Source organism: Euleptes europaea, chromosome 10 (genome assembly GCF_029931775.1).
Source record: "Euleptes europaea isolate rEulEur1 chromosome 10, rEulEur1.hap1, whole genome shotgun sequence".
Classification (NCBI taxonomy): domain Eukaryota; kingdom Metazoa; phylum Chordata; class Lepidosauria; order Squamata; family Sphaerodactylidae; genus Euleptes; species Euleptes europaea.
The window spans coordinates 66,682,571-66,707,445 of NC_079321.1; the positions used below are offsets into that span (position 1 = coordinate 66,682,571).

The 24,875-nt window shown below is 40.7% G+C and overlaps 1 protein-coding gene across 3 annotated transcripts; it reads right to left on the reverse strand.

The window, feature by feature from the left end:
• Positions 1-1,343: 1,343 nt before the first annotated feature.
• TUBE1 (tubulin epsilon 1) lies at positions 1,344-23,990 on the reverse strand. Of its 3 annotated transcripts, XM_056856361.1 has the most exons (12): positions 23,911-23,990; positions 23,720-23,793; positions 18,132-18,193; positions 16,376-16,418; positions 14,669-14,784; positions 12,312-12,433; positions 7,281-7,468; positions 5,558-5,727; positions 3,664-3,804; positions 3,388-3,528; positions 2,136-2,310; positions 1,344-1,504 (listed from the first exon to the last, which is right to left on the reverse strand). In XM_056856361.1, the coding sequence occupies exons 5-12, from the start codon at positions 14,767-14,769 to the stop codon at positions 1,346-1,348; spliced, it is 1,197 nt and encodes a 398-aa protein (XP_056712339.1). In that variant the 5' UTR covers positions 14,770-14,784; positions 16,376-16,418; positions 18,132-18,193; positions 23,720-23,793; positions 23,911-23,990; the 3' UTR covers positions 1,344-1,345. The 3 variants fall into 3 exon arrangements, with proteins under 3 accessions (XP_056712339.1, XP_056712341.1, XP_056712340.1); XM_056856363.1 differs by lacking the exon at positions 12,312-12,433; XM_056856362.1 differs by lacking the exon at positions 3,388-3,528.
• Positions 23,991-24,875: the final 885 nt, after the last annotated feature.

Sequence of the window (24,875 nt, forward strand, 5' to 3'; positions counted from 1 at the left end):
GAGGTACATTTGAATACACATTGGAAAGTGCATGACATATGAAGCAATTTTCTATGAACAGACGGCATCCTCATTTGGTTTATAACCCCTTGCCCTGAATGTACAAAGGCTCATGCTTGAGTTCACATCTGATTTATGCCAGTAGTTCACAATCCAAGATGTGAAATGTGCACATCAGTTTGTTCATGCCTGCAGTGTCCTCGGCTGAACTGGTGCGATTTATAAAACCAAAAATAAGGATTTGGGCATTTATTGATGAATATTTGTGAGACATGTAAATCATGATTGTATGTATCACAGCAATCAGAGACATTACCATAAAGGATTTGGACATCTGTGAGACCAGTCATACATTTACATTTACTGATCCTCACTCATAGCTTGTTCTCTTCAACTAAAACATCAAAGCAGCTTTGTGACTCTGCAGTATTCGATGTACTTTTCCTTTTCTGCCATGGCTTACCCAAGGGCAACTGCAGGAAAACAGAGTTTCACTACCTATAATTGTTGTTCATCAACATGTTTCTGCACGGAAGACATTGGGCCTGCGTGTGCGCAGTCACAACATGGGGCTGCACTGAAGATGAAAATATAGTTGCAACCAAACAATTTAATGCACAATGTGTTATCCAGATTGTCAACCTTAAGTAGACTAACTGTGCAATCCTGAAGGGGGGCATGAATGCTCTTAGGAGCCAGCGTGACCCCAACACCGGCATCGCCACTTGCGCCATGCATAGGGCCGCATCTTCATAATGTATTTGAATTTCAGAAATATATATAGCGTGTACAGTAGTGGATACAGTTGGACCTATAGTTATAACTACAGCTGGTACTATTTGTATTTTGGCAAATTGCAATTTGTGTTCAACGTAAGTGATAACTGGATGTGTAGGCAATATTGTAGACAAAGTTTCAGATTGCCAGATTATGTCTTATCTATATATTTTATTTAGAAAATAAGAATTGTAAATAAAATATTTGACCAATATGTACAACTTTAGTGAAAATAACTCAAACTTGGTTTGATAATTTAGATATACAAAAGTATCTCTGACTATGGTGCTTTAAACAAGAAGCACAGTACAATACATAGGGAAAGGCAAACTGTAAGAGGATTCTTCACTTGATATGGCACTGCCACCCAAATTGAACATTTCAACTGTCTTTTCAGAATGATATTCTGAGCTACTACATAAAGCCATCTGTTACTTTACTTTATCTGGAATGTGCTGTAAATTCTTAAGTTTCTCCCACTGAAATCAATGTGTTAATAGTACTTAAGACGGGTTGGATTGCACATGCATAGACAGCAAATTACTTTTAATGTTCTCTCCCTTCATTGTTACATAGCTATCTTCAGTCTTGGTGGATCTATCGCAGGAGCAGAGTTTGTGGCATCTAGCTGATTATAGTCTTCTATTAAATCTGACAAAGATGAAAGGGCTTCAGAAAAGCAGCTCTGCTCCATTCCATCAGTGTGTAGGTAATGGTGAAGGTGAGCCTGTTAAGAGTAAGTGTTACTTTTAGTAATATACGTTGCTGGAAAAGTGAACAAAATTAATAGGATGGATCCAGACTAAATGTTCCATTAGCAGAACTGAACTTTTCTCCAGACCCCCCAATCTCCATAAAATGCTGTTCCTGTGAGATAGGGGACCCTGAAAAATGACATGAGGGGATCTGCGGCAGGAAGGGGGAACTGGGAAATGTCCACTTTAGTCTGGATCCAGCCCACATTTTAAAAAAATATAATCACAATTAATGTTCCAAGACTGAGAATCTCAAAAAAGAAGCTTTAAACTCTGATTTTAGGTGAATTTATCTGAGATGGAAAATAATTTAGGAAATTTGCATTTTTAAAAGTTTTAATCCAATACTTTCACATATGCAGGAGTGTGTGCTTAAGAGGAGATCAACATAGGGCATGATGGAGACCTCTCTCAGCCCACACAGTGGCAATGGCAAACCACCTCTGAATGTCTCTTGCCTTGAAAACCCTATGGGGTCGCCGTAAGTCAGCTGTGACTTGACAGCATTTTCCACCATATTTCCTAATACCAGCTACAATAGAAGCACAACGAAATTGATAAAGCATTGCTTAAGATGGCATTACTTTTCATTCTGGGGTATACCTTTTTCTTGTATAGCCTCAAGAATCTCTCCTTGAGTTCTAGAAAAGTAGGTTTCACACAAGTATTATTTGCCAGGGCCAACAATGAGTGGGAATGGCCCACGGGAGGTACTGAACATAAGCCTGTTTTCCAGCCTTCTTGATTCCAGGGCACAAAGTTAAGTAAAGGTTTCAACCTAAAAGAAGCACATACAGGGCAATAAAATGAGCACCAAAAAGCACAAATATTAAAAGCATATTTGCCTATTTATATCTACAGGCATATTCATGTAATTTCAGCAATACAAAACCCATTATATTATTCGCACACACTTTTATTAACTCTTTTAGGTTTAAACGTAAATGATAAAACACTTTGTTACTCAATAGCTTGTTTTGCTTAGGGGTATTTACTAAAGAAACATATTTCGGTATTATACATTTATCTGATTTTCAGATAGTCATACTCAGAAGTAGGCAGGCATCTAGTAACCCAAGCAATCAAAGTGATAACACGTGTCAAAGTATCATGGTATTTACAGACAAGAGACTCCCCCTGATATGCTGTGGCTTAGCTTCTAAAAACCTTATCTTAAAACATGCAATGCTGGTAACATTTCAAGTATACAAATTCTCTAACCAGAAAATCCATAACTAGATTATTTAACCCACTAAATTATTCAGGATATTATCCACTCCCATACCCCCAAGAAGTGCAGATGTACACGCAGTAGGGAATGAACAGTGTCCTTTTCAATCCTTCTACAGCTGGCCTTTCAGCCTTGTGAAAAAAATAGTGACCGTGGAAAACTGTGGCCAGTTTTGGGCTCCACAATTTAAGAAGGATGTTGACAAGTTGGACCGTGTCCAGAGGAGGGTGACCAGAATGGTCAAAGGTCTGGAATCCATGCCCTATGAGGAGAGATTTAGGGAGTTGGGTTTGTTTAGTTTGGAGAAGAGAAGGTTGAGGGGAGACATGATAGCCGTATTTAAATATTTGAAGGGATATCATGTTGATGAGGGAACTAGCTTGTTCTCTGTTGCTCCAGAGACTAGGACACGGAGTAATGGATTTAAACTAATAGAAAAGCGATTCCACCTAAACATGGCGGGGGGAAGGTCGGAGTCACTGGGGATGTGGGGGGAGGTAGTTGTTAATTTCCTGCAATGTGCAGGGGGTTGGACTAGATGACCCTGGTGGTCCCTTCCAACTCTATGATTCTAAGTGTTCTGCATGAGCAGAATTGCTCCCCTAGTTTAAGTTTTATGCAAACCTTTCTATGTTTCTGCGGAGATCTGAAACATGCACATTTCCTCTGACTAGAAGAGCACAAGCAAGATACAAGCAGTGTTTTGGGTCAGCTCTTATCAGTTGGTGATCTTTGCTAAAAGCATCTGAAAACATTTGGTCCAGCCTAAAAGACAAAAAAAGAGTAACCTGCAACAATTAGCAACCTTAACATTTGAAAACAGAATGCTATTACAAATATTTGGGCTTATGCTTTAATGGCAAGGGGCAAGAGGATTTAAGATTCAGAAAAACTACCTACCTTCGAGAAGGCACATTAACATCAGCCAATGTATACAGAGGAGTTAAACTGGAAACCAGATAATGAAGTCGAGGAAAGGGGACCAAATTCATGGTGATTTCATTAAGATCCATATTAAGTGATCCTTCAAACCTAGCAGAGCTTAAAATAACACAGGTGAATACCAGAGTTCTACAATTTGATAATGAAGATTTTATTCAGTTGTATTTCTTTGAAAAGGCATACAAATATGCAGTTAGTAAATAATGTAATTCAAATGTGTCCTAGTCTCTTTTGCTGTACATTTCTGCTGATCTTCCAACCTCAGTGGGTGATGAGCCTCTGTGCAACACAGGAACCCTACTAAAGGGATACCAGAACATTCCTTGTACTGTCTATGAGCTTTGCTTCTCCTGTTGAGTGGTAGGTAGAGTCGCTGTCTATATTGCACTTTTACATACTATGATATGTGAAGCTGTTGCACTTTAGCAGGAAATCAAGCCCTCCCCCCGCCATTCCTGGAATCTCAGTGCCTGCTGAGATACCTGACAATATCTATCTCACAAAGAAGGTAACATTCTTCAATTAGAATGGGAGGAAGTGCACTAGTCTGGAGGGAGAAGGCTGATGGACTTTTGGAAACTAGCTCTGCCAGACAGAAGGAATCAAAACACGGGTTCAGAGATCTCACTGTGCGCCCCAAATCGTACCCAGATACGTGCTGAGTGGACAATATGCTTTGAGATCAGGACATCCAGAGATATAAACAGAAAATGTACTATCTTGATCATGGAAATTGGTGCCAGGAAACTGCAGTTGTAACCATGTTGGGCCTGACACTTCCCTGGAGACAGCTGGAAGTGTATTACATGAAGAGATTTCTAAATGTCTAAACTGGCCCCAAAGTCTAGGCTTTCTTCTAAAGACCAGCAGCAGAATGCAAGCAAGGAGTGGCTGCGAAATTATGAAGGGTCCAAGGAAGTACCACACATTCAGTATTTTTTGTATTTATTTAAAGCATTTAAATCTTGCCTTTCTCGTAAGATTCAAGGTAGTTCACACAGGCAATAAGAAGCAATAACAATTTAAAATGACAACTTAGCAGAGTTAAAACAGCATAGACAAAAACACAGCCAAGCCTTCCCAAAAATACCTTTTCAACACTTACTTAATTCTCCTTAAAAAGCTTTCAGAAATAAAATGCTCTTACAAGCACTCTGAATTGGGTATGGAAGCAAATAGGGAACCAGAGCAGCTGCTGAAGCACTGGAGTTACAGTACCATGTAGAGCTAGGCCAGTAGAATCCAAATAAGCCAATTTACAAAGAACTTGTAACTGAAAGAAGATACTTGTGGCAACACCACTAAGACGTTTGTCTGTTAAAAAGGGTAGGTCCAAAAGCACCCCCAAGTGCTTGATTTTCTAAATATTAGTATACACAAATCTGGATTTACATTATTAAAAAAAAAATCTAGATACTATTCACTATTGCTTTATTTACTGTAATGTACGGTTCAGTGGTGCACCAACTGCCTTGTATGCAGAAGGTCCCAGGTTCAAGCCTTAGCATCTCCAGTTATAAGAATCAGGCGATAAATGATCTGAAACCATGGAGAACTGCAGCTAGTTAGAACGGATAATACTAACTTAGATAGCCAAGGGGTCTGATTTAGCACAAGGTGGCATTTGTGTGTGCATCCAACATACCGCCCCTCAAATTACATCATTTAAATTTACAAAACAAGTGAAAAAGGAAGAAATGCTACTCATATAGCATTTGAAGGTGCCTTTTAATGCACAACTTCTGCAACCACTTAGCAAGCACAGCTGAGAATATGTTTGATTTCTCAAAGATAAAAGGATGATCAGCAATTATTTACAATTTATTTATGATTAAAAATCTCAAAAGCTCACCTTGTTAAGTTCAACAGTAAATTGGCCACAATATTGTTCATCGAATCAAATGGTTTCTCCTTGGTAGTTTTTATTCCACCTGAAGTTACCAAGCTAGCTTGCTTTACACTTGATCCTAGCTTTCCACATTTGGTCATTTGGTTGATTTTACTAACTATGTCAAATAAAGACTTTGGAAGAAAACATTAAAAAAGGTTATAAGAATTCCAACATGCAAAATTAGCTTAATTTTTATCAGTAGCTTCATGCAAAACAAATAAATCTGAGTACATTTTTCAAGTTGCCAGCTGCCATGGAGAAAAATGTCCTGCCCTTTTCACAGGCTTAATGTAATTTATTAGGTATTCACCTCCACATCACAAAAAGCTTTAACAGCCCTTTCCCACACATTAAGCCTCTATTAAAGGGTTAAGGGGTTTTTCTCTAGGTCAGTTGGCAACCCCACCATCTTTGCTCATTTCTTGCAGGGATTTCCTCTAGCCATACCATATACTACTCTGACAGAGAAGACATAGTTTTCCTAGAGGGATCTTTTTCTATGCAGATAACTGATTATTTGCCAACTAATGTTTGTACATGGGCAAGATTATCAGCTGCAAATGGTAATTAGAATGGAGTGTCTTCTAGCCACATCTATGAGTAATTTACAATTTCAGTACTTGTAAGATGACAATATCACAGCAGAGAATTAAACACGGTAAATTCTGGATTGTTAGGCCTCAGCGGTCCTCTACTTCAGACAGGGTCTCTAGTGCCATTACACATCTATGTCTCCTTTGCAGACTAAGGTCTAATTTGAGTCTCCTTGCGTTCCTGCTTAAGGGAATTCCCCTGCTCCCTCCCCTAAACGGATGCCCAAACGTACTAATCTTCTATATGCATGCATCATCACACACTCCCTCCCACTCAATCTAAGTTGTTTGCTTTGGGATACCAGGATCTGGGCTTCAAACAATGCAGGATATTGGTGAAAACATTAAAACAAAAGAGGTGATGATAGCACCCACACAGATCTCTTTTCCACTCACTTTCAACAGCCATTAACTTCTGTTGCTACATTTCTATGATAAAGGTGGCATTTATTACACAACTTTTAAATATTTTAGGTATATTTAGGTATATCACTTAAATATTTTAGGTCTAATTTTGACTCTATCATTAAAAAACAAAACAAAGCAAAACAACAACAGTGAAATACTGTCATTATATCCAATTCTGAACATGACCCTAGAATCCACAGAATAGGGGCAAATGTCTGCAGGCTATGTTATCCCTCCCAACTTTGCAGAAAAATTTCAAAATGGGAAAAAATATGAGGGGACTTTAAAAAATCCTCCAAGTCTCAGTTTAATGGAAAAAAATAAGATATCGTGATGCTTATGACACAGTCTTAGCCACCATTTTGAGGATTGCTTAGCAACCCCATACAGAGGCAACCAGCTACAGCAAAGGAAGAAGGGGCTGCCATCGGGCAAGTGAGGCAGGTAAGCAAGGAAGAGAGAAAGGAACGAAAGACAAAGAAGGCAGAGGGCAAGGACAGACAGCAGAAGGAGTAGGATGATGGGAGGGCAAAGGACAGAAAGGGGGGGCAGAAAGAATCTGCAGGAGAAAGTGGGGACCAGCAGGAAGGTGGGTGTGATTCCCCTCCCTGTGATTTCCTTGTGGGTCTCTGCCTGGACTTCTTATGTAACGTGCAGCTGACATGCTGAATACAAGTTCTTACTTCGTTTTCAATTGGCAATACACAGTCTGCATGTTCACTGAGCTCCTTCATAGCCAAGACGCTGTTATAAGGAGACGTAATGACATCATCCTCCCTCGAAGGATAAACGGAAGTAACAAATCTATATACTTCTGGAAATTCCTCCTCAAGCACATTTAGTACAAATGTACCAAGCCCAGATCCTGTCCCTAGAATCAAGGGAAAACAAACAAAACAGTACAATGTTGTAACAGTACTTTAAAGGTGGGCCCAACCCCTTGCAAACCTTTTCACATTATTGGATCATTACAGAGTTTTGCCTGAGGTGTGGCTTAACTCAGTAATCATCCCTATATTCCAAAAAGGCAAGCCAGATTTACCTGAAAATTTTTGTCCGATCAGTCTACTGTCTGTAATTGGGAAACTATATGGCAAACATTTTGAGAAGAAACTGAACCACTGGATAACATCTCAAGCTATACTGGGCCCTGAACAAATCGGATTCAGACCTGGGAAGACAACTCTTGATCACTGCCTCATCTTAATGTCACTAGCTGAAAAATATATGAGAGTAGAAAGGGGAAAGCTCTATGTGGCCTTTATTGATCTAAAAGGTGCTTTTGATACAATTCCCAAGAATCTTCTATGGCAGAAACTGGGAAAACTGGGAATGGACCTGCTGCTCCTTGCATTAATACGTCATTTATACACCAACACAACCTGTTAAGTGAAAGTTAATCTCAATGGTGACTTAACAGCAAACATCCCAGTCAAAAAAGGCGTGAGGCAAGGTTGTGTCTTAGCTCCTCACCTCTTCAATCTATTTATTAATGATTTGGCAACTGCACTTGACAAGACAGATGGCCATCCCCCTAAACTGAACAACCATCTAATTCCTTTGTTACTGTACGCAGATGATGCCGTAATCATATCCAGAACAGTAATCGGGCTTAAAAGATACCTTTTAACTCTTGCCACTTATTGCCATCAAAATGGACTTACCACCAACACCGAGAAATCAAAAATCATGGTCTTTGCCAAATCCTGGGGACTTTATAACTGGCAAATCAGTAGCACTATCTACAAGCAAGTCAAGAGCTTCAAATACCTGGGCTTGACTTTCACTTATAATCTCAGTTGGACGCAGCACAAAACATGCTAGATGTGCAGCACAGGCACATATAGTAAGATTCTTCTATCATCAAGGGAATCAACTAATTCCAGCCGCATTACGAATCTTCAATATGAAAGTAATGCCACAACTACTATATGCGGTGCCAATATGGATCCATGCCTACTCCAATGAAGTGGAATGAATCCAAGGCCAATTCCTCAGAAGATTAGTAGGGCTGCCAAACTGCGTTTCCTACCTTACTTTATGTTCTGAAACAAATCAAAAACTAGTAAACACAAGGGCCTGGTTTCACACAATAAAATATTGGCTATGGATCCACTATCATGCAGGAGATTCAACCCTACTAAGATACCTACTGGAAGATACCCGCTGGGCTGATCATCCTGACTGGTCATTCAAGATAAAAAAGAAAATCGCCCAGCTAGGCATTGACTTGGATTCCCTATCTCTTGCTGGAGAGAGCTACATCCTAAACCAAATAAAACAAAGATTAACTGACCACGAACTTCAGAGCAAATTCCCTCTAACTTCTCCAAGCTGTTCAACTCAACATTTCGGAATCCCACCAAACCTTGGTCCAAAATACCTGGAACACCTTGACAATCCTAAGCTCAGGAAAGCTTTTATGCAAGCCAGAACCAACACATTGCCCTCGGCGATTCTTCGTGGCAGATTCTTAAAAATACCCTATGCAGACAGTCTGTAGATGTGGGGCTGGATGCCCTGATTCCCTGTCCCACATACTCCTGGAATGCCATCTGTACGACACTTCAAGAGACAACTTAACAAAACCTTTAATTCCAAATTCCTACTTAAACAACAGGAAAACACTTCAGAAACTATTAGTTGATCGGGACCCAGAAATTAAAGAAAGTGTGGCGAAATTCCTGATGACAGCAATCAACCAGTGGGAACTCAGTCAGAAAGAGGATCTCAACACTAAAGAATAAACTGTATTTAAACTAGCTTTTAACATTCAAATTTTAATTTCAGCTTTTGTATATTCCTTTAAACACATTATGCCAATAAAGGTATTTGTATTTGTTAGTACTTTAAAGACTGTCCTGTACGTTTGTAATTAATTTTTTATCCTGCCTTTCCAGGCTCCTTACACTTACATGAGACTGATGAGATTTTTACAAAGTTTATCAGTTTTCACAATGGGCGATGCCTGAAGTAGGTTTCTATTTGAACATTTCTTCTTACCTCTTAAGGTAGCAGTTCATAGGTGAACATTTCTTGTGAGTTTTTTTGAAAGATTTGTGAGGAAGGAATGAACTGGACTGATTCTGTCTTTTCTGTATTGACTTGTTCTTTCCAGGGCTGCTGAGAGGACACTAAGGATACAATATTCTTCAGGCCTACATTTCTGTGAGGCCCTGAGAAGTCAGGCAGTCTCCTGATTCATTTAGCTCTCATGCAAGAGAAAGGGGAGAAGCCAGCATGATGCCTATTGGTCCAGAGTGATATGTTTAAATCTCTACAACTAGAGGCCTCTCCATAACAAAGCTCTCTTAAAGCAAGGGAAAACTTTGCTAGATTTTCCAGTTAGGTGAATGGTTAAAGTGAGACAGCACTGAAAGAGAAGTAAATCTCAGGTCTACTGTGGTCAGTAGACCTTATTTCATCTCTGTTTCCCTCTCCCTTCCTTTCCTCCTTAATTTTTTGTTTCTTTAAACGTGAACTAAACAGGAGAGAAAGGCAGTCCTATGCTCTGGTAAGCTAATTTACAATCCTACATGTTCATTTTAGTTGTGGCACTTAGATACACCTATTTTGCTTCCAGCTCTAATAGTGGAACAGGCTTCCTCGGGAAGTGGTAAGTACTCCTTCCCTGGAGGTTTTTAAGCAGAGACTAGATGGCCATCTGTCAGCAATGCTGATTCTATGACCTTGGGCAGTTCTTGGGAGGGAGGGCATCTTGGCCATCTTCTGGGCATGGAGTAGGGGTCACTGGGGGTGTGTGGGTAGTTGTAAGTTTCCTGCATTGTGCAGGGGGTTGGACTAGATGACCCTGGTGGTCCCTTCCAACTCTATGATTCTATGATACTAAGAAAGATGCAAGAATTTCCCCAAATTAAGGAGAAAAGAAGGAAATGGTATTTTAACTTTAAATTTTTAATTAAAGATTGTAAATGCACTTACTGTGAAATGGTATGGTTCACAAAAGAACCATCAACCATCTGATGCACACCTCTGGCTTGTATGCTATGGTCATCTTGTGTCAATGAAAGTACCCTTTTGTCAGCAGGGGGAGGGAGGCCAATTTTTTCTGTATTCCCCCTTCCCATTGCAGACCCCCACTTTGCCTGCTTGTGAGAATCTCTGGACCCCAAGGAACAAAATTTTGGGGACTGACAGTGCAACTCTAAGAACGCTTTCCTAGGAGTATGCCCCCCTGCTCAGGACTGCTCTCTAAGTAGGTGAATGTAGGGAGTTTTATACTACTCGGGGTTTTTTTTGGATACAAGGTTTTTTTTACATGCCATTAAACTGGAATTTAATGAATTGCACAATGCCACTGAATGAGTCAATGGCTGCAGTAAAAGTTGAAACTGGATTTCCCACTTTCAGGGTTCAATTTGGTCCATAGAACCTAAACCATTTTATTAATTTACACTTAGAAAGACAGTTCCAAAAGGAATATATGACTGAACAGATCTACCACAAAGCTTCCGTAAAAGTTCCTAAGTTATAATTTAATTCTTTAAACATTAGGAAATTTTGTTTTAAAATGAGACCTTGGAAATATAAAAATATACCAACAATTATCACTTCCTAGACTAAAAAGTATTATTTTAATCGTATGTCATAAAGGGTATAAGGGTTAAAAATATTGAAAAAGGTAACAAAGGTATCGAATAATTTTTTTTTTCAATGACCCTTTGGAGTCTCTTTATGACTTCAGAATTTTACCAAAAATGTTATGTCCTGATTACAATTATATAAGAGTCATTATGCTATATGCTGGCAGCCAGCGTGGTGTAGCGGGTAAGGTGTTGGACTAGGATCTGGGAAACCCTGGTTCAAATCCCCACTCTGCCATGGAAACTGGCTGGATTACCTTGGGCCAGTCACACCACTCTCAGCCCTGACCCTGGCAGGTATTTTACAATGAGACGTTTATTATTATTTATGTATTTCATGCAATCTATTTTTTTTAAAGGCATTTCCCTTATTTTATCATGTAAACCACACATGAGCTAACAGAGGGGTTTGAGGGGAAGACACAGGTCAGATGCCATTATGCTGTCAAGGATATCTTCTAAGATGTATCCAAAACTAGCACAGTGACCACAGCAGGGATCTTCAAATATAGTTATCAGAAGTTATTATCTTTGATCCCGCTGACTCCCTGACCCAACACATAGTGAGAGATGTTTCTCTTTCCCAACTAGTTTCCTCAGAGCAGAGAAGTCTGAAGGGGACTGTGCTGGGCAGGAGACAGAAACTCTGCTCTTTCTTCCACTCCTTTCGCATGTACATGTAGCTTTGGAAAGGTCGATTCTTTTCTTTGACCTTCTGCTGGCCTTTGAAGGCACTTGTAAGCGGCAAGAAGTACCTATTCATAGCAGAGGACATGGGAGAGGAGCAGGGTCAGTGAGGAACACAAACAATGACTGGCTGACAAGTCTAGTTACAATGTGTAGTTCCCTAAAACAAAGAGTAAACATTTAGGAAAATATAGCCAGGGGAGTAGTGGAGGATATTACATCAGGAAGGGGAAAAAATAAACAGCTGATTTGCACTGGATATTAGGGACAAAATTCAAAAACAGTAATGACAAATTTCAGAATGGCTTTAATTAATTAAAAAACTGTTCTTAGCAAGTTAATACTTTTAGATTTTTATACTCAGGATCTCTCTAAGCTTATTTTCTTCATCTCTCCTAGTTACTGGGCTGGAACAATACTTACCCCCTCCCATGGAATGAATGACAAAAAAGCATTGCAGACAGTCACAGTGCTCTGCAGTCGTCCTCAGTTTTTCTACAATACGTTCTCGGTACTGACATCCGTACGTTTTATGACCCACAGCCCTAAGAACAGGACACCTTTAGTATACCATCCTTCTGTTTTAGCTCTGACAATCCTAAACTATGCACATTGGCTGTAGTCCATCAAGTCCCTTTATTCCTGCAGGAGGACTCTGTTCCTCTTGCTTCTGAAACAAACTGCTTCTTAAAAAGCAGCAGATACTGTGCTGCAGAGCATTGGGGGGGGGGTGTTTTCTGCCTTTCGGGAAAAAGTCCTCACTGCAAATGTAGGTCTGATGTTAAGACTTCCATCGCTGAGATCCATGAAAGCATGGGATTCTTTCCCCTTCCATAGCCAGCAATAAGGAAGTCCTGCATGGCCACAAAGGATTAATTCACTGATGGGTGCAATGTAACACTTTTTCCACACATGAAGCGATTTAAAAAAAAATTAAGCAGAGGCATGTTGAAAGAGTACAAAACAAAACTACTATTATCTTTAAATCATTACTTTCCTTTTTCCTTTTAAGTTATCTGTCTTTATTTTGTTGCTATTAAAAGTTGGGACGAAGTCAAGGAAACAAATGGTGCAGAGGAAACAAATTCTTTAATAACTTTTGCAGATTCTTTTCAGTAACATCCCCATGCTTTTGCTTTAATGCATACATAGGGACGTTACTCAAAAGAACCTAAAAGATTCCCCCTGATGAAGCTACACACAAAACACATAGGGGGTTGCAAAAATTATTAAAGAATTCGCTTCCTTCTGCACCATGTGTTTCCTTGCCTTTGTTTTGCCTTGGTGCAGCCCCCTTTTCTTATTAAAAGTTGTTCCCACTCTTGGATAGCCAGCGTGGTATAGTAGTTAAGATGGCGGATTCTAATCTGGAGAACCAGGTTCGATTTCCCACTTCTTCACATGAGCAGCAGACTAATCTGGTGAACTGTGTTGGTTTCCTCACATGAAGCCTGCTGTGTGACCCTGGGCTAGTCACAGTCCTCTCTGCCCCACCTACCTCACAAGGTACCTGTTGGGGGGACGGGAAGGCAATTGTAAGCCACTCTGAGACTTCTTAAAGGTAGAGAAAAGTGGGGTATAATAATCAACTCTTCTTCTTCTTAGGACAATTGTTATACATTATATTAAAATGTTATAAAAGGTACAATATCTCTTCTAGCCCCCCCCCCATTTTCTCTTTTTTTATGGAAAATGTGGCAACATTTTTATTGTTGCAAGCTCTGGTAGATCTTGTTTTGATTCCCTCTCTCTCTCTGCATATGTACGTATGTATTTGTAAATTTACAAAAATATTATTTTAAAAAGGACTAATTTCTGCTTCTTAGCATTAATCATGCTATTTCCATATGCACTGAAGCAATTATATTTGTTCAAAATATTTATATCTTTCCTTAGACTCAAGGAGGCTAACAAACCATGGTTAATGCAAACCAGATTCCTTTATAACCACTGCATGTAAACCAACTTCAAACTGGTTGTTAGTATCTAATTAAGGACTGAATTATGACTTGTGTAATATATGTAATTATTAATGCTGGGAAGAAAAAGGTGGAAATGCTCTGCACAGCGGAAGGGGAGGGAGTGCATATTCCAAAGAATGGCTCCCAACATACAAACACAGGTTGTGAGAAGCCAGCTTTATATCTACACAGGGCTTGTATGAAAAGACTGCACTTCCAGGTACTCACACAAACATGGGGAGGATGTAATGGCTCCCAGTTAATAAGCAGAGACTAATAGTTTGTTGCCAAATTTAAGATTACCAAATTACTTCCTCCATTGTACACTTTCTCTGGAACTTTTGCTGCCTGACACCTCTTTGCTATGTTCTTAGGACTTGAGGGTGTCATTACTTCTGATCGACTTTAGTCCGAATCTCCCTTTCCTTTGATTGTTACACTGATAAGCATTTGTTAAAAGTTGGAATTTATTAGCTTACAGGTCCATCTGTTTCCCTTGTTCCCTTTGGCCAGCTGTTCATATCTCTAAGATTACCATTTGAAAGGGGGAAAAATCTCCAGGAGCTGAAGAATGTTTAAACAGTAACATAATACATGGAATTAAAATATTTTTTTTTATAAAGGAAGAGGAACAGTAGATGTGACATGATTCCTAGTTTGTTTTCAAAGCTTTCCTCATGGTACAAAATTAAAAATGGATCCTAATGGGCTTATCAGAAAATTAAAAAAGGCAGAAACGTTAAGAGTTCTTTCAATTTCCATCTAATTAGTAGAAAAACATTCTGTATGAAGATTTTATAAAACAGAATTCATTCTCACCAGTTGTTTCCTGAACCAGAAACATCTGTGATCAGCTGCTTGCTATCAAAGACATCTCTCAATGGCCCTTGAAGAATTTCATTTACTACACCCTCTTCCATGTCAATCAGCAGAGCCTTAAAAATAAGATAATTTAGAGTGATCATGTGTCTTTAAAATGTTTATGCAACAGCAGAGAACTGTGTTGTCCTTGCTTTAGTTTTAACACTATTTGGCTGCAGTTTTGCAAATACAATTAATACCTGTCCCACTGAACTCAATGGGCTTATATATGTACACAGTTTCACTTTAATGGAGAGTACAGCTGCATGTACCAAAAGGATGTTCATGCAGAGCTGTCCCCTCACTGAAGTGACTGGCAAGGTGGTTGGTGGCATGTGCCCTAGAGTCCCCAGAATAACTGAATTAGCTCTGGACTGGAACCTGATTCAACTGTGTGCACACTCAATGTACATTGAGCCTTGTTTAAAGTATGGTGTAGTTAACAAAGTGTTGAATTAGGTCTAGGGAGACCCAATAACACATGATACTCACTGGGTGACCAATGTCCAGTCATTCTCTTTTATCCTAACCAAGCCCACAGGGCTATTTATGTGGTAAAACAGAGGCGAGGAGAACAATTATGCCACCTTGAGCTCTTTGGTGGAAGGCAGGATAAAAAAGTAATAAATAAATAATCACATGGATGACCTTTTCAGCAGAGAGGAGGGAATTAAATCCAATGTCTTCACCTACTCCCCTCGTTAATAGATGATTGGTGCTATCACTGATTTTCTATGTTGAAAGCACACACAGTTCTAGCAACTGGATTTAGGAGAAGAAACTGCTTATAAATTGCATATGGTAGATGGATCAGGGAGTTCATCTACAAAAACGGTTAATAAACATTTTTGGATTTTTTATCTTGTAATTTGATTATCTTGCTTAGGGCATCAACTAATTAAAACATACATGTTTTGAAACTGTAGCCAAACACATTGACTCCTGGACAATTTGAAAGATAATTTTTTTTGGCCACAATAGCAAATAATGTACTACTAAAAATATCCATAAAACAGTAAAGCAAAAAGGCCTGTCTTTAGGTATCACATTATAAATGGTTTTTGAGATTTTCTTCTCTTTGTAAATGGATGTGGGCGGTATCAAGCTGAGGTATATTCCACCTAGGCCAATTGACTTGGTAGATTCCCCTTTTGTATTTGAGTTTTTTTAAATAAATCATGAGGAAAAAAGCTGGGGTATGCACTTGAAACACTGGAAGCATGTTCCGAATTTGCATATCAATTCTTATTCTGATATCTCAATCTACTGTAAAGTATTGTCCTCTCCCTCTTTGAAGATGGATAGAGATCAAGCAGGTATTCAAACATGAAACAAATAACTGATCCCTGAATATGTTTACCAAGTTTCATTCTGATACCTTAGTGCTGAACAAGGACAAAACATTATAAGCAAATTGAATGCTCAATGGGAGAGCTAAACCAAAGGCCACTTCACTCAATCAATCATCTCTCTAAATTAACAGATGGTCTGCAATCAGAATCCACTCTACAGTACAGCAGCCCTATATTATTTTCCCATGAATATCATTTTCAGTGGGAGAATCAATCCAAACATATTTTATTTTAAAAATCCCCAAAACGTGAGAGGTATTTCACAGGTATTAATAGTATAAGAAACAACAACACAATATTTTTTTTGCCTTACACGTGCTTTTAAGGAACAAATCTTTCCTCTGGAAGTATCAGCACTATCACCATCTGATCTAGAAAAATAGAAATTCAATAAATAAATAAATTCAGATGGACCACATGTAAAATGTCAGCTTTTTGCTATAATTCCTTTCACTTTCTATCAAGGCATTAACAAAGCAAGCATAAAGGTTGCCAACTTTAAGGCACAAGTCTAATCTAATCACCAAAACCATACTTGGCTACAATGAGAATGACCCCAGGGAATCTTTGGTCTTACACATTTCCCCTTTTTTTCTTTTTGTGTACAGCCAGTTAAATGGAAATTTCTGGCAAAGCATAGTTTGCCACTGCATCCAACTAATTCCACCAAACAAGGATTTCAAAACGGAATTAAACCATGATTAGGAATCCTGGTTTTGAGAAAAGACCACAAAACATTGGGGTTTGAATTTAAAGCAAATTTTGTTTTGCCACAAATTCAGAAATCTTTCATTAATAAAGCATACACAAGGGAAAGAGAGAGCCTGAGGATTCCCCAAGCTTGTTCCTATAAAGGCTGCTGCATGAATCATGCCTTAGGCTCCAGTTCTCATTCTTTCCTAGTAGCCCAGTGCATAGAATTTTGGCTAGTGAAGTTCTTCCTGGCCTGGAGTAAAATTGATGGGAAAAACATCACCAGCAAAATTTTCGATGTCACAGGAATAGGGCACTAAAATATGCACCAATATTTGACTTACTAAGATACTTCAAGAGCCAGCGTGGTATAGTGGTTAAGGTGTTGGACTAAGTCCTGGGAAACCCAGGTTTGAATCTCCACTCACACCATGGAAGTTTGCTGGGCCAGTCACATACTCTCAGCCCTGACCCTGGCTAGTAATTGGATGGGAGACCTGTAATGAATACAAGGGTCATGACACTGAGGGAGGCAATGGCAAACCACCTTTGAACTTCTCTTGCCTTGAAAATCCTACGGGGTTGCCATAAATCAGCTGTTACTTGAGGACAAAAAAGATACTTCAATTTTGCTACATCAAACAGCAAAACTGAAGTACTGATGGCCTGATATTATCATCTAATAAGGAGGTAAAATGCAGGAAGGCTTGAGAACACCTGTCAGGATGCTGTACCTGATACTCAGGATGTTGTACCAGAGCAGTACTTTTAACATGGCACAGCTGTACTGCACAAGGTTCTGCAAAAGTCAGAGTAGGAACCAGCACGGGGTGGAAATTGTTGGGAGTCCAGGTATGCCAGTAGTGATGGCATGACGATACACGTCTGTAGGAATCACTGGAAGCTCTATGGTAAAACCATTGAGTTTCTGGCATTTCCTAAAAAAAAAAATGACATCACTTCCATATTTTCCCTGAATGTGATGTCATGCCATAGTCTTTGTTTATTAAAATATTTATATCCTGCCTTTCCCTCTGGCTCAAGGCAGCTTAAAACTAATTTAAAATAATACAGATTAAAATCAAATAAACCCAGCAAATACTCCTCCCTCCCAAAATATGACAGTTGTTCATACCTCATCAAAAGCCTTGTTAAACAAAAAATTCTTGCAGCACCTTCTGAAGATCTCCAGTGAGGCATTACGTGGCATATCACAAGACGTCAAGTCCAAGTGAGGCCTTACATGGCATAGCACAAGCTATTCAAGTGCAAGCTCTGGTCAACTAGCTGTTCTAGCAAGCACCGGTACAACAGCAGCATTCCCAATTGTTTAAAAAACAAAGTCATTTAAAAACAATTTACAGCGTTCAGAAGACTAAACTTACCTAGTGTTGACATTTCTGAAGAAACTGCTCAATGCTTCATCATAAATTCCTTTCTAAAAAAAAGAAGCATTATTTAAGTAGAAATTGAAGTGCAACAATTCAGGGATTCTTGCGTGCATACTTCTAGCATGCATTAAACAATTTAACTCTAAGATAATATACCCTCTATATATCTTCTAAAGACCTTTGCTATAACCCAGTGCCCCATATGTGCCGTGATGCTCTTGTGTATGAAGATTCCTCCAAAACGTTTCCTATATTTATTAAAATATCCTTTTAGGTCAAGTTTGAAGCCTTCCTCCAGATTAAGTGGCTCTTCCGTTGGAGGAAGAGCCGCTTTAGTTGGAAGAAGGCTCTTTTATGCTGGAGGAAGCTGTTTGGAGGATGGTTGGGTCCAACCCACTGTCAAAAACACTGAAGTCACCATTATTAAGCAAAAGTTACCAAGCTGTAAGGGAAAACACTGCAGAGTCCTTACCAAAAACACACAATAGGAAATGCTTTCAGGCACATGTAAATATCAGCTTCCCATGGATTATTCTGCTAGTGATCTTAACTCAAGCCATAACACATTTTCTTTGATTCTAGGAACCAGCACAAAATTTAGGAGCCAGGGGCTTCATATTTTAATGACCATATTTTCTAATCATTGCTACAACAAAACCTAATCCTAACATCTTCATAGATATTGTCGAAGGCCTTCACAGTCAGAGTTCATTGGTTCTTGTAGGTTATCCGGGCTGTGTAACCGTGGTCTTGGTATTTTCTTTCCTGACGTTTCGCCCTCAGCTGTGGCAGGCATCTTCAGAGGAGTAACACTGAAGGACAGTGTCTCTTCATAGATGCTTATAATCTTCATAGATGCTTATAATTTAATAAAAGCTATGCCAAAAGTGTTGTATGAATAAATACAGAGGTCACCCTGGTTGTCATCTACAACACAAAAATCTAATCTCTAACCCTCACCAACCTTCTCCCGTTTCTCTTAACTCCATAGTTGCTTTAAGCTCCATTTAATTGAATATGGGAACCCTTATAGAAAACAACACAAGTGAGTTCATCTACCATCAATGAATGGTGTGAAGTATACATATACACAAGTAATGGTAATAATTTCAAGCACGTTAATTTTTACGTCTTGCAACAAGCCATTATGATGCAAAATGGTAGATAACCTTTGGGCTGGGGGGTCCAGCCAGCTTTTCTACTCACTCCTAGCCAATTCTCCTCCTTCCACATGGCTTTTATCTATGCAAGTCTCACGATTCCAATCATAAGCTTTCTGTACAGTGTTAGTTCAGATGAGTTTTTCCGCTGGTGAAAAAGGGAAGAAGTGCCCTTTGACCTTTGAGAATTGCTCAGAAATCTACAATAAAATAACTGCAGAAAATATATTCCTTAGACAAATATTGGGGATACCTAAATGTGTTTCATATTTTACAATTTGTCTTGAAACCGGGCAAAACTTGATTGCCACCAAAGCCTGGATTCAAACAATAAGATATTGGCTCAAATTATACTTTCAAACTGAGCCAGGTTCCCTTTTATATATTTTGAAAAGTGAACTTCATTATTTCTCATGGGACATATTAATTAGATCTAGACTCTGCCAAATTGGAATTGATTTAGATAATCTTGCTCTGGCCAATGAATCTTACATCTTTAAAAGAATCAAGCAACGTCTCCTTGATGTAGAATTGCAGAATTTTAACCCAGCTCTTCCCCCCATCTGCTCTCTGGCGGCCCTAGGCCTTAATAATGGATCGGGTAAAATGGCTAGGTATCTAGATAACCCAGAGATACCTTCTCATCGCTGCGCTTTTCTATTAGCTAGGGTTAACGCATTCCCATCTAGGATGCTCTTAGGCCGATACCTTCAGATCCCTAGACACGAACGCCTATGCATGTGCGGTTTAAATTTGTTGGATACAAATTTCCACATCCTTTTAGATTGCCCCTTTTATGTGACTTTGCGGGATAAACTGCTATTTACTTTGCTCCAGTACAAGAGTTACAGGAGTAATGAAGTGAAATGCAAATTTCTTTTGAGTGATCATGATCCTAAAATTACGGCTACCGTGGCTGAATTTCTTACAGGAGTTTTTAAAGAACAAGAAAAGTTTTGTTAACCTGACTTGTAACTTATATGTATGGCTCTTTGGAGGTATATTGTTGTTGTTTTTTATCTCTGTCTTTTGGTATGCCAATAAAGTTTAATGAAATGAAATGAACTGCGGAAAATATTAGGCACCACAATGAAATTTTTATGCACCATAGTGATATGGTGCCTAGGATTTGTCAAGCTTGGTCTTAATGGTGTCCTCTTGATTATACTATGAAATGTAAGCACTCCTGAAACAATAAAAGATCTTTAAGGGGAAAAGACTCGATGGTCACACGGATGGGTTACTACCCCTCCAAATCCACCAATGGAACTGTAGCTCAAGAACTATAACTAAGAAGATGATTGAAGATCACAAACAAAGATGGCAATCTTTTTACGATAGATATGCACGATGAAGTATGAATATAAAAATGCTTGAAATATTAGACTGAAGTAACAGTAGTGAGATTACATTATGTTTATCCAGACAGGGAGCTATATTCTGAATAAGAGGTTGATATATATATATATTGCAAATACTATTAGTATAAGAAGGGTCAGAATATTATGGGGGATATAGAAGGGGACATGGGTTGTCCAGGGCACGGGTCATGACCTGTTGACACTGTTTTGTTTTCTTTTTCACTTTCCACTTTTTTCTTTCTGTATGCTATAAAAATTCAATAAAAGTATTAATTAAAAAAAGAACTATAACTGAGGCAGAGCAGCACTTGGCTCCTCTCTGTTTTTGCTATTTCAGTTTGAGAAGAAGGAACACTGGAAATAGTGCTTTGGGTTTCGGAAGATGATATAGCTTTTTGAAACACAATTACAAAATAGAGGATGACATACTGGTTTCCCTGTATACAAATAGACAACTACTTCAATCTGTTAACCAGGAAAAAAACCCTAAAAGCACAGATTGTACAAATAAGGTCAAACATGCAATTCAAATCATGATTACAAAGGAGCACCATAGGGTTGCTAACCTCCAGATGGGACCTGGAGATCTGGAACTACAACTAATTTCCAAACTTTAGAGATCAGTTTCCCTGGAGAAAATGGCATATCTGGAGGGTGGACTCTGTGGAAATATAATCTGCTGAGGTCCCGCCTCTACACCCTCCCCAGGCTCCATCCCCAAATCTCCAGGAATTTCACAACCCAGAGTTGGCAACGCTAATAACTGAATAGACTTCATTAACATTTTTAGAATTAGTGATGAGTGACGCTCCCCATTTCATTGTGGAATTACGTTTGGTAGCATGAGACATTTCCCCCAAAAACTGTAACATAGTTTGAGGGCGTTCTGAAAATTGTACCCCACTGAGCTCCCGATGACATCATTAGACAAGTGATTATCAGACTCTACTCTGCCCAAACCTAAGCAATGTCTCAGTTCTCTTGTCACTGGTGGCAGCAGCAGAAACAGAGCTTTCTCACAAACAGTGAGAAAAGCCGTGCAAACAGACTCACCTATGTGCAACTTTGCAGTTTCAGGTACCACAGAAAATGTAAAGCAACCCAGGCAAAGTAGCTATGCTTATTCATTATGCACACCAGTACAGCATGTACATATGCTATGAACCTCTGACATGCAAACTAAGGGTGTAAATACATAGTACACCTGACATGTGCCAGGTCATGGCCGTGCAAACAGACTCACAGATTAACATTGGTGGAACTCACTTTAAAAAGGCCTCATTCATTTGGGGCTCCCGGGAAGGAGCTTCCAGTTGTCTTCCCACCACAGAAAGGGTTCGGAGGGATGGCTTTTTGCCCGTTTTCTCTGGCTCCACATGTCCTTCCTAGGTTGCACACCCCTGAGACAGCACTTGTTAGGCATAGTTAGTGTAGTTAACTCTAAGTGTAGCTATTGTGCAGGGTGCAGCACAGTTTAAATAAGACACTGAGCCTGTGCAAAGTTGCACAGGGAAGCTCTTTGCTTCATCAGACTGAGTCAGGTTTCATTGCTTAGTCCCATGGCAACCACAAAAGTGGGATTTTAATTTCATTTGTCATTTTCGGACAAAATCAAAGACCGGGGCAAAGAGCTGTAGTTAGACAACTATTCAAACAGCTAAGGAGGAAATCCAGACTACAAAACAGAAAGTAATTATTTTAATCACATTAGAACACTGAGTTATAGAGGGATGCTAAGATTATAACATTAGAAAAGACAGTCATGCTAGGAAAAGTTGAGGGCAGCAGGAAAAGAGGAAGACCCAACAAGAGATGGGTTAACTCTATAAAGGAAGCCACAGCCCTCAATTTGCAGGATCTGAGCAAGGCTGTCAAAGACAGGACATTTTGGAGGACATTGATTCATAGTAGAAAAGGGCAAGAGTCCAGTAGCACCTTAAAGACTAACAAGAATATTTTCTGGCAGGGTATGAGCTTTCGAGAGCTACAGCTCACTTCTTCAGATAGCTCATACCCTACCAGAAAATATTCTTGTTAGTCTTTAAGGTGCTACTGGACTCTTGCCCTTTTCTACTACTGCAGACAGACTAACACGGCTACCCACTGTGAATTGATTCATAGGGTTGCCTATGAATTCATAGGGTCGCCATGAGTCAGAAGCGACTTGACAGCACAACACACACAGACAAGATTATAACAAGAGCTGTGGCAAATCGTAGGTATGGAACGGCTGCGAGGCCTCACCGTGGCTATGAGGGAGAGCTACAGCCACTGCCTACGAGGCAACGCGAAACCGGTAAGTAGAAAGTAGGATCCTCGCCCTCTCTTTTGTAACAGTGGGTAGCCGTGTTAGTCTGTCTGCGGTAGTAGAAAAGGGCAAGAGTCCAGTAGCACCTTAAAGACTAACTAGAATATTTTCTGGCAGGGTATGAGCTTGCGTGAGCCACAGCGTGAGCTGTGGCTCACGCAAGCTCATACCCTGCCAGAAAATATTCTTGTTAGTCTTTAAGGTGCTACTGGACTCTTGCCCTTTTCTTTTGTAACAGGGCATCCTAAAATATGACGACGACAGCCGGGAAAGAGAGGATCATTTCCAAGGACACTAAAATATGTGAAGAAACCATTTTACACCCTCCTTGAGAAGGACGCTAAGAACCGAGCCGCCGGCCCGCAACAGAAGCCACCGACCCCCATCCCTCGACAGGTGAGAGGCCGTGGCTCAGTGGAAGAGCCTCTGCTTGGCACGCAGAAGGCCCCAGGCTCGATTCCTGGCATCTCCACTTAAAAGGACCAGGCAAGTAAGGTGATGCGAAAGACCTCCGCCTGAGACCCTGGAGAGCCGTTGCTGGTCTGAGCAGACAAAACTGACTTTGATGGACCAGGGGTCTGATTCAGCAGAAGGCAGCTTCACGTGTGATCTGCCTGAGGCGACAGGCCGGAAGCGCGCACTCTCAGCGCGCCCTGCCGGAAGCAGCCGCCCGCACGCCTGGCGCCCTATTGCGCGCGCGCGCACACGCACTGACGTCCCCCAGGAATGGGCGGGGCTTATTACCTTGTTGACGGCGGCGTGTTCCCGCAGCGCCAGGTCCCAGAAACGGCAGCCGACCTGGTTCCCGCATTGACCTACTGTAGAAAGCGGGGGCGGGGGCGGGGGAAAAAAAACTACCGTCAAGCGACCGCGGGGACGTCATAGAAACGGGACGGGAAAGGAAAGGAGGAGTTCGGGGACGGCCGCGCGCTCACCCTGCACCACCACCGACTGCGTCATGGCTGCCGTCCTCGCCGGGCCGTTGCTAAGGCAGCTTCTTTCTGAGAGGCTGGTTGGAGCGGGGGCCCCGCCTCCTCAGAGCGCGCGTTCTGTGGGGGGAGGAGCCTGAGCGTCGCTTTCCGAAGCCGGCTGCGGCGCGCGCGACCGCTAGTAACGGTTTTATTCGGGGCGCATGCGCGCGGCGCTAACGGCCAGTTGAAATGTACGCCCGTTAAGATGGCTGCGTCCTCGAAACTGCTCAAGTAGGGGTTGTGTGTGTGTGTGGGGGGGCAATAATTCCCTTGGTTTTGTCATGGTGGAAATTGGGCTGACCCGGAGCAAAGGAAGACGAGTTGTCGGGATGTAGTAAAACGAATGACAGGACTGCCCGTTAGAAAGAATGGGAGAGGCGGCGCAGCCCGTTGAAGAGAACGGGAGCCAGGAGTCCCAGTTCGCTGGCACGGGCTCCATTGAAATACATCGCAGCGCAAAAAGAGTTGCAAAGAAAATGTGGAACGGGGTTTCCATTAAGGCCTCTGGGCCCAGATACTTTACCCTGGGACTGAAATGGCAGCCCCTGGGACTAGCAGAAGTGGCCTGAGACTTGGAATGACAGCCCCCAGAGTGGAATGACGGCCCCTTGGACTAGCAGGAACATGCTGGGACTGGGATGACAGCCCCCAGAGTGGAACGGTAGCCCCTGAGAGTAGCAGAAGTGTCTTGTGACTGGAATAGTGGCCCCTGGGACTAGGACAAATGCTTCGGGGGTGGAATGACAGCCCCTGAGATTAGCAGAAGTGTTCTGGTATTGGAATGACAGCCCTGGAGTAGAACGACAGTCCCTGAGATTAGCAAAAGTATACTGGGACTGGAATGACGGCCCTCCGAAGTACAATGACAGCCCCTGAGATTAGCAGTAGTGTTCTGGGACTGGGATGACGGCCTCCGGGGTGGAATGACG

Excerpts from the sequence above, each read along its gene's own strand:
- TUBE1 (XM_056856361.1), bottom strand. The coding sequence starts at position 14,769 with ATGGAAGAGGGTGTAGTAAATGAAATTCTTCAAGGGCCATTGAGAGAT. Across the intron at positions 5,728-7,280 it reads TATTGCCAATTGAAAACGAA|TCTTTATTTGACATAGTTAG; the intron begins GTAAGAACTTGT and ends TTTCTTCCAAAG. Across the intron at positions 2,311-3,387 it reads CTCCGCAGAAACATAGAAAG|GTTGAAACCTTTACTTAACT; the intron begins GTTTGCATAAAA and ends TGCTTCTTTTAG.